The sequence below is a fragment of the Arachis hypogaea genome, chromosome 5, assembly GCF_003086295.3.
Source record: "Arachis hypogaea cultivar Tifrunner chromosome 5, arahy.Tifrunner.gnm2.J5K5, whole genome shotgun sequence".
Taxonomy (NCBI): domain Eukaryota; kingdom Viridiplantae; phylum Streptophyta; class Magnoliopsida; order Fabales; family Fabaceae; genus Arachis; species Arachis hypogaea.
The window spans coordinates 94,388,920-94,399,130 of NC_092040.1; the positions used below are offsets into that span (position 1 = coordinate 94,388,920).

Sequence of the window (10,211 nt, forward strand, 5' to 3'; positions counted from 1 at the left end):
TAATCTTATACTCAATCACATCATTTTTCACAGTTCACACAATGCCATCATAATTACCATCATTCCCTGAATTAACCAAAATTTTTCATTCTCCATCATATCTTTCAAGAAATGACAACAACTTATGGAACAATCTCAGAAGAACTTGATGTATCAACACATTCAAGCTTAGTATTCTTTGCGCATTCGAAAGAGCGAGTTCAATCGGGTTTAGGCACAAGACCATGGAAGGAAATGATTCAATCCTCTCGTCACATGAACCTTCCTCGTTCAATGCTTTTAGCAATCCAAAGGGTCAACACAAACGCAAAGCATTTTCGTGCAAACTACGTGATAATCATATTGTTTGTGCTTTTTCTTAGCTTATTGGGACACCCCATCTCACTGATCATACTAGTTTTCATGATGATTGCATGGTTGTTCTTGTATTTCCTTCGAGACACACCTTTGGTGATTCTAAGGTACGAGGTTGATGAGAGGTTTGTTGTGATCTGTTTGTTTTCGGTTACAGTTGGTTTGCTTGTTCTGACGAATGTGACATACAATGTGCTTGTTGGAATGTGTGTTGCTCTATCTCTTGTTTTGCTTCATACTTTGCTGAGAGACACAGAGGATTTGTTCACAATGGATGAAGAGGTAGGGATTGTAACAGCTTCAAAACAAGGTGTTAAAGTTCCTCTAAGACAAGCTGCTTCCTCTTCTTTTACTTCTTCATAGTACCAAAATTAACAACAAATTCTTTGCCTTTCTTAGGTTATTGTTTTCGGACAGAATCTGCATAGATTTAGATATAGAGATAGATAGAAAAGATGACTTTTTTCTTTATGTCTTTCATTGTCCTCATATTTTTGGATGATCAGATAATTAAAAATTTTATTTTAAAAAATGTTTTTATGTTTGTATCTGTATTTACCTGTGTTTCTATCTTGGTTGATTTGGTAACTAATTGTTTAATCTATTTCTTTTTAAAAAAAATTCTCATACAGAATGAAAGAATACAAAAATAAAAGAGTGTCACAATAGAATTTCTGTATCCTATATATGATATGAAGATGCATGTGAGTATAATTCTTCTTTAAGAATACCAAATGGACACTTACACTTAAATGTGATGGTGTTTGCTATGGTGCTTAAAAAGTATTGTCTAATTATTAAAATAGGTAAAATAATTAATTTTAAATTTAAAAATATAAAAATTAAAAAATTTTAAATATTTTAAAGTTACTATAAAAAATAACTCAGGCAAAAGTTAGACACCAAACAAAAGACACCATAGAATTGGCCAAATGGGATATGGGATTCAAATTCAATTCATTTAGGCACGAGGATTCATATACACGTCTATATTTCTGTCATAAAGTGCCCTCAAGTTCTAGCCTTGTCTTTATGTAACTTGTGATGACATGACTATAGATCCCTTCACATGTAGATCAAATTTCATGAATCTCAGGGTTCATCAATATTACCTTCCTCGATTCTTGTCTCATATTTATCTCAACTTTAGAGAAACAAACCTACCTACCAAAACTCCACAGCTGGGAATAGAATCAGCCCTCCCTACATATTAAAAGGGCCTTAAAACAAAAAGATCAGTTTTTTAAAAATTCTACCGGATCAAAAGCTAATATTGTTTAGAGACCAAGGCTAATTCTAGGGCCATGTTTTTTTTATTTCTTTTTTCGTTTATCAATATTTTTTAAAGCTACTATAGTTTTATCTCTTTATATTTTGTATTACTTTGATCTGGCTAATAGTTGACTCGGAGAGGGCTGGGGTTCAGTCGAACCGGGTTATTTAGTATTGGTCTAGGGTCGGCCAACATAATAGTTTGTCATCAATCGGTTGGTAGACTAAGGTCTATAGGTCATTTGGGGGTCGATCGACGGTTACTTCGAATCCAATCGTCTAACAAGTGGTTAAGGTCTTTAAATAATTTGGGATCAATCTATAAACTATCAATGCTAGCCCATTATTTTTAGGATAATTGTAAGAATAATACCCACACTTAATTGGCTTTAAGATTACTCATTCATATAAATAATGTTATCATACTTTTTATCTCCCAAACTCACTAACATTCATAATAATAAAGAGAGAATTTTTTGAAACAAACACTAAGTATTTTAGTTCGTGGAAAGATAGATAATAACATACATACGAAGCCTTTATATAAGCAAACCTTTATAATAAAATAATAATTCTTATAACAACTAAGCACTAGTTGTCGTAATTCAAGAAATATGTAGAAATTTTGACTAGTCAATTCCTTGTTCAATTTTGCTTTAAATTCTTAATCATTAATCTTAAAACTTTCAATTCATGATTCTTCGTTTTTCTAATATGAAGATGATGAGTGCAACTTGTATTCAATTTTAATTCAATTTGATTTTAAACTTTTTTAGTGTTTTAGTATGTTGTAGTTGTACTATTTTTTTAAATATCCTTAATTTAATTTTTTAACAATAATTGTAGACTAGGTCACCAGGACCAATAAAAGCATCTTAGAAAATTGGGCTAGTGAAGAATCAGATTTTAAAAATGTTGTGTGCGAAAGTGTAAGTGTGAGTGTGCAGGTATTTGTGATGTTGTAATGTTTAAAATTAGATGTGTCTAATTCATCTGGAAAAAGAAAAAATAAGTCTCAGATCTTAAGACCAAATTAACACTTCTAGATAATTCAACCTTTAATTTTTTACTCTGCTTTTCACCAGAAATGTGTGATCATACAAAAAAGGGAACATTTATCATAGCCTCCATGCCCTTTACACTTTGAATGATTATTAAGGGAGGAAAGAAAAATGCTAATTAGATGGGAATGAACCGTAGGAGGATCCGAAAACCTTATATATACCTAATCATATTCACTCAAGTTACGGTTAGTGGATAATAATGATACTAATTCAAATAATATAAAAGATTCCATGCAAAAAAAAAAAAAAAAAAAATAGAAGCTCTAGCACGTCATACTCCACAAGCCACCAATTGCAATGCAATAAGAGACGTGGTCCAAAAAGTACTAATTTCCCATACTTTATTACCATTATAGATCACAAGAAAATAAATAAATAAACACCATGCTTTACTTTTGATAGGATGACACGGATAGCAACTAAGCTATTTCTCTAACTTAACGCTTCAAAAGAAAATAATCACAAAACTTTGAAAAAATGAAAATATTAGAAAATGGATCAATATCAAGAACTTTTGAAGCAAATATTCTACTATGAACCATTTGATTGGATTGAAGTATTAAACACAGATATATAGCTATTCGGTTGTTCGTTGGATCAGTTGAGGAGAAGTCGTTGGAAATGAAGGTTCGAACCTAAACGTGGGAGTTGAGGTGAGAAAGTGAGCCTGTAAATCGTCGGTTGATCAGTGGATAGAGTCACTTGCAAAGACACTCCAATATCAAAGTCAGTGTCTGTACGATGAAACGGTTAATTAGGATTAAATGGACATATTTGGAGCCCTCTTCCTTATCCTCATTCGTCCGGGTGGACCCCTGTCTCATTAGAGCCCAACTCCTTTCATAGCTTTTGCCAGCTGCCGAGTCTCTCATTGTTCGTGTCATACGGAAGGGCAAGCGTCCGTTTGTTGGGTCGTGCGTGGGTCGCGTTGAGTTGGGCCGGAACAATGCTCCCAATACGTTAGAACGTGATACGCGCGACTAATGCATTCGTCTGTCTGGGTCCCTGGGACCACAACCTCTACTCAACGCGAGTCAACCATCACTGACTTGGACTTCTGGAGACTTCTTTGCGTGTGGGGGTTACCCCCAACACTCATCTCGAAATCGTCACCTCGATCATTATACCTGGAGCATTAAATACTTTTTAAAAGTGTGTGGAAAGGCTAATTTTATCCTTGACCTTTTGTGCTTCTCCTCCTTCAGTTATAATTATTTTTTCCACATCATTCTATCATTTTTTTTCTCTTTCTCCTTCTTTCTCACGATTGCCACCACCATTCTTACCGTTCCTCATCCTTTCTGCCACGACTACTATCATTGGTATTACTTAGGGATTTTGCTTTACTATTGTAGAAAACTTGTCATTTTATTTTTCATCATTTTTTTTCATCACAAATATTGGCAAGTGACTATTTTTTGTGCCAATTTTATACCTTTTTTGTCATTGTTACTATATCTCCTTTTATTGCTATTGCTTCTTGCTCTGGTGTTTGTTAAGTAGTTCTTAGAGGAGTACCATAGGTGTCACTATCGTGGTTAACGCTATGGTGATTTTAGGCTAGAATGATTTAGTGTAGAATGTATTTAAGGTTAAGATATTCTTTCTTCCGATAATTAATGTAAGTGGTGTCTCCATTATAGGTATGACGATTTGACTTTTCGTGAACCGTTGTGTGTGGTGCACGTCCAACGTGACAAGTACCTCTTTTATGATGACCGCAGAGGGTTTGTAAGGGCTCTGCGACTCGAGGGCGATATGCGGAGGCGATCCCAAAAAAGCTAACCTTGAGCTTTTAGTCTCGATTCTTTGAAAACGTGTCTAATTTTATAAGTTTATTATATTAACGGCCAATTAAAATTATTACATGTATATTATGGTGTCACTTAACTTTTTACATGAACAAAATTATAGACGAAATAACTAAAATGATTAATTTAAATTTTTTAAAGAATGAATTTAATTAAAAGAATATTTTAAAAATATTTAAAAAATAAATGAACTAATTTGATCATTTGGCCCTTAAAATTTTGTTTTCAAAGACTAACGTGTCCCGTATGAGTATCGTCGTTTTAACCTTAAAATCCTCAATTCAGTTTAATAATTATCTTCAGACTCAAGAGATAGTATTATATAGAATTACGCTAATATCTTCAATTTTTATTTTCTTTTTTCGAAAAAAAAAAAGATAAATTACTCTCCATAATGATCCAATATTATTATTGCAACGGGGCAAATTTGAGAATTCAGTCTTCATTTTTGGGACTACAAATCAATGCCTTGAAGTCGCACTTGGGCGAGATAGCCCGAAGGAGCAACCTCGCCGTGTGTTCCTGTTTCACCACCGCGCCATCTTTCTCCACCAAAACCGCTGCCACTATCCTCTCGTAATCGCCGCCTCCACCCGCCACGTAAGCCACAATAGCAGCCTGAAGCGGCCCCAGGCTCGGATTATACGCCGCTGACTCAATATACGATCCTCTATACACCTTCCCCTCGCAATCCATAACCGCCGCGCCCGAAGGCGACGTGCTGTACGGCGCGTGAGATGCATTCGCGGCTTCCAAAGCCGCAAACGCAAGTTTCAGATCGAAATCATTTGAGTTGAATTTGTTTGGCAGCGACAAGCCATGGTTGTGAGGCTCCAAGAGTAATGGAACGGAATCAGGGAGAAGATCGCGGGGACCGAAGCGGTGGTTGAGGAATTGGGAGAGAGGGGAGAAGTTTGGGTTTCTTTGGTTTGTGATTACGATTTTGAGGTCAGTGGCGTTTGGAAGCTCCTGGAGGAACTGGCGGCAGTGTCCGCACGGTGCGGCGGAGACGGCGAATGAGACGAGGGAGGGCTCCGAGTTGAGGAGGAGGTTGGCGACGAGGAACTGCTCGGCGTGGATGGTGTGGTGGAAGGGGAGCCCAGGGAACTCGAGGTTGACGCCGATGAAGATGCGGCCGGATTTTCCGAGTCCTACGGCGGCGACGGGGAATTTCGAGATCGGAGGACGGGCTAGGGATTGGGCTGTAGGGACGAGGGTTGGAAGGACCTCGTTGACGGAGGGGAGGCCGGAGGATTGGGCCAGGAGTTGGGCCTCCGTTGCCGGGATCACGAATCTAGGCTGGTCCATATTAAGAGTTTTTGTTTTTTTGTTTTTTAAAAGCAATGAGAGGATTGTGGTTGTGAGTGAAGGAATGAATGAGGATTGAGAATGATTTTGTTTGTTCCAGAAAATGGGTGAGAGAATGGAGAGAGGGGAGTGGGGGAAGAAGCATTGTAGACGATGACGGCAACTTATAGTATAGAGTCAAGGTGTCTTTTGTCATTTCCTTTTTCCTTTTTTTATTTTTTTATGGGTTTCATAATCAATATACCTATGCATATGTTCTTAATACCATTAAAACACATTTTTTATTTATAACTAATTATATATTGTCAAATAAATAAAATTAACTATTATTTAAAATTTATCTAACGATATGAAGGTTATTATCAAATGACTAAGAGTGTGTGGAAGAAGACGATGCCTCACATTGTTTTGAAGTTTCCTTTGTCATTCTCAAAAGAAAAACTAGGTATTCCTTTACCATTGTTTCTTCTTATTCGTGTAATCTTTATTAACAAAGCTATTAATTAGTAATTAACATATAATATCATTATAATTTATTGACTTTTTGAAAATACTTAAAATCTATACAAAGTTAAGATGCAATCTAGTAATCTGGTAATAATACGAAGAGTTTATATGCTTATGTTTATATGATTTTTGAGCTATAAAGTGATTACAATTTACATCGATTACTTTTGTTTGATACAATGCAAGATTATATAATTGTGTATTTTTTGTTCACTAATTAATTATATATATATATATATATATATATATATATAATAGAGTAAGACGGAATTATATTTGTCTTTATCTATGTCTCAGTATATATATATACCGAGACATAGATAAAGACAAATATAATTCCGTCTTACTCTATTAACAATTCTCCTCTGTACCGAATTAAATATATGTAGATTTGGGTTGTGTTGCCATCTCTACATCCTAATATCAATAATTGAAAAAGAAGAAAGTATAAAGAATTAATAGATAATGTGTACAATAGAATTTAGAGATTATTTTTAGTATTGAATAATTATTTAAGATAATATGAATATATTATGTTTGAGAAATTAATAGTATTTTATTTTAGATGTTCATTTTTTAACTCATATTAAATTAAATAAATAATCTATTATACATGTTGAATAAATTCTAGCGAGATTCTTGAAAAAATATCGCAAAGATCAAAGATGTGTTTGCAAGGGTACCAATCACATTTTGCCACTAACCTTTTCATTGCATATGAATTAATTAATATTTACTTATCCGACAAATATATTAGGTCACATCAAACTTATGCATGAGTAGTCTTAATCTGTGTCATTGCGATTGATAACGAGTATTCTAATGCCTTATTATTGTAGAGAGTACAAAATGTACAATAATTATGTTCCTAAGATGTTAATTGCATGGCTGCCGATGATATACAAATCACTCAAGTAGACACGAAAACGAATTAATAAGAGGGGCCAGAGGACCAAGAAAAACTATAAGACAAAATCACAACTCATCCCTACTTGAAATGTCTCGTGATGATAATTTATTTATCAATTCTAGAATAAAGAAAAATCACTTGTTTTTAGCTCTTGGGTTGGTGTTTCACTGTTTTGAGTTGCGTAACGGTATTAAAGAAGGAAAGGGTCTCATCAAACCCATAGTTTACCATATGCTTGATGGGAACTAACGATGCGTTTTAAAATATTTTCATCACACAATATGATTGAATTGTAATAATGATAAACTTTCATTCTCTAAGAAGAGAATGGTTCAAGCTAAGTGAGAGTAATTATTAGTTAAATTTTACATTAATGGTCAGATTTAAAACATAAATGCATGCAATTTTTTTAAGTAACATATAATATTTTAATTAATATAATATAAAATGAGGAGACTCAAAATATTTTTTTTTATTCTTGTATATAAGTATATAACCACTTGGCTTACTTGATCTGTCTCTCTATGTGTATAGTAGTTTAATTTTAGGTGTTTACTTCGTACTACAATAAATTTATACGTACAAGTATAATAAAAATATGGACAAATTAAAAATACAACACGTGGATTATGATGATTTTTTTTAAATACATATCATACAATAATTTTACTAAATTATCCTTATACTTTAATAAGAATAAAAATAAATTTTATTTAATTTTTATAAAAAGACTTAAATATTTTTTTGTATTAGACAAAAATAATCCTAATTCTTTAATTTAATTAAAATTCAATTAACTTTAATTTTATAATTTTAAATCTGAATCAATTTAAAAATTAAAACCAAAATATATTTCATTATTCATATACACTAAAAAATTGCTTTGTTGATCATGCACCCTAATCTAATCTAATCTCTCCTAAAATGCAGTAGTCTATTCAGTTGCTCACCCTCTCCTTTTCTTGTCGGACTCTGCCATTGCCTTTCCTCCACTGATCTCGACTTAGTCATTGATTAATTCAACGCTTCGTGTAGGTCTTACTCTTCTTCACTTGTGCATTGATGCTTCGTCTTCTGTTCCAACGATTCTTAGGTGATTCTCTTTCTCTTTCTCATTTGATTTTCCGTTGTACTTCAAATTCTAGCTGAGCTTACTTGCCACCATGATCCAATGAGATTTTTAGTCTTTTCAAAGATTTAGCATCAAATGAACTGATTCTAATTCTGTATTTCTAAGCGTTAAAACTACCTTACTGCCTTAATATGTTCAATTTTGAAAGATTGAGTCCTGATGAATTGTTTAGTTTTGAAAATGCTTTTATTATTGGTATCAATTCACCGTTTTGCTTTTTTTAGTATTACATAGCGCAAGTGACTTAAAGGTATTCATCTAAGGTTTGAAGACACTACTGAGAAGAAAATATTAGGAGATGCTTCTTGTTCTGATTCATTTAACTCAAAGGTATTCCTTCATTCATTGCTTTGCCTGCATTATTTGAAACCTTGCCACTTCTTGTTGTTCATGACTGCAAATCTTTTGATGAAATTCAAGTTTTGTGTTGCAAGCTATGGTGTGATGATCTATTGTGGCTTTATGTTGGTCTTATGTACTAGGACCTTATTGTGATGATCACCAAGTGTTTGATTTTATGTCATTTACTAGGTACTGACTTGATTGTGTTCCTCTAAACCATATTGAATAAAAAGGAAAGGGTTCTGTGACTTTACTTTTTTGGTGCATATTGAAAACTTTTACGTTTTTTCCTTCTAGTATTTAGGCATGTTTTTTAACCGGGCACTTCCATCCTTTCACAATGAAACCATGCATATTCTTTTTCCTCTGTAGGGCAACAGAAGACTAGATGAAGATCGAGCATGCATCACTGATGCTGTCACTTGGATTTGTTTCAAATTTTTGGTTTTCAAGTATTGAGAATGTCTCTTTTTTATATTAGATTAGAGAGTAGGATTCTAAATTGAATGCAAATTAAAGTGATGATCACATTCTCACAAAATGAATCCGCTGTCCTGGTCATATAAATTGGTCTTGCAACATCTTATAGAGAGAACCTTTTTTGGTGAACTATGGAGAGAACATTTGCCCTTAGCGGAGTTACTATGGATTTTAGATGAAAATTGTCACCCTAGTCTAGTTCATTACTAAGATGCATCATTTAATTGGTTTTTGTTTTTCTTTCTCCTTATCAGGAAGCAGATTTGGAGTGCAATTATTTAACAAGAATCAGTTGTTTGGGGGAGGCTATGTTGCTTAGACTGGTGTGATTCATACTAATCATCACTCATTGTAGGACAGGAAGAATTCTAGTGTTCAACACAAGACATAACTGTAGATAACCGATTTTGTTCCTGCTGCTTATCTCATATTTTTCTCTGTATATACTCATTTTGAGTAAGATAAGATAAAAAGGCTATATTGCTATAGTGAGATATCATTTATTTAATCTTTGGGGCCAAGATCGAAGGAAATGGTAAACCTTTGAACCCTCCGGATTTTGTAAGTAACATGTAAAGCAAAGTTGTTATAGAATATAGGTAGAATCAAAGAATGTCTTGTTATGTATTATATATTATTGCAAGTGTTCCACTTACCCTTAAGAAGTGCCAATCTAAGTCTTTTCTAGTCCACATTAGACTCAACATACAAGACCATTTCTTCAGGCGTCTAAACTCTCTTGAAGGCTGAAGAAAATACCAAAAACCATTCAGTTTAACGTAACATTAAAATATGTAAGGCCAAGCAAAAAATTTCTTGGACTGGCCGGAATTCAGACGGTACGAAATATGCTGTAAAGATCTTGAGAAAGCAAGAAGCAATCAATGATATTATTTATTCCAACAATAAAAGAGAACCCTAATTCTTTATTTCAAGGAAAATAAAAAAAAGAAAACCAAAGAAGAAGAAGAAGAAAAGAAAGGGAGGGAGAGGGAAAGAGAGAGAAAGCAACATATATAGTAATAAGCTAC

General features: G+C 33.7%; 2 protein-coding genes and 1 long non-coding RNA gene across 3 annotated transcripts; 2 read left to right on the forward strand and 1 right to left on the reverse strand.

Moving 5' to 3' along the window:
• Positions 1–111: 111 nt before the first annotated feature.
• On the forward strand, positions 112–717 carry LOC112803779 (PRA1 family protein F2-like). Its single transcript, XM_025847244.2, has one exon. It carries the CDS (start codon positions 112–114, stop codon positions 715–717), a length of 606 nt encoding a protein of 201 aa, XP_025703029.1.
• A 4,166-nt stretch (positions 718–4,883) lies between these two features.
• Positions 4,884–6,248, reverse strand: LOC112802017 (cytidine deaminase 1). The gene has a single exon (XM_025845002.3). It carries the CDS (start codon positions 5,807–5,809, stop codon positions 4,937–4,939), a length of 873 nt encoding a protein of 290 aa, XP_025700787.1. The 5' UTR covers positions 5,810–6,248; the 3' UTR covers positions 4,884–4,936.
• A 1,933-nt stretch (positions 6,249–8,181) lies between these two features.
• On the forward strand, positions 8,182–9,852 carry LOC112799773 (uncharacterized). The gene is made up of 3 exons (XR_003201209.3): positions 8,182–8,319; positions 8,583–8,688; positions 9,435–9,852. It is a non-coding gene; the product is annotated as an uncharacterized lncRNA (long non-coding RNA).
• Positions 9,853–10,211: the final 359 nt, after the last annotated feature.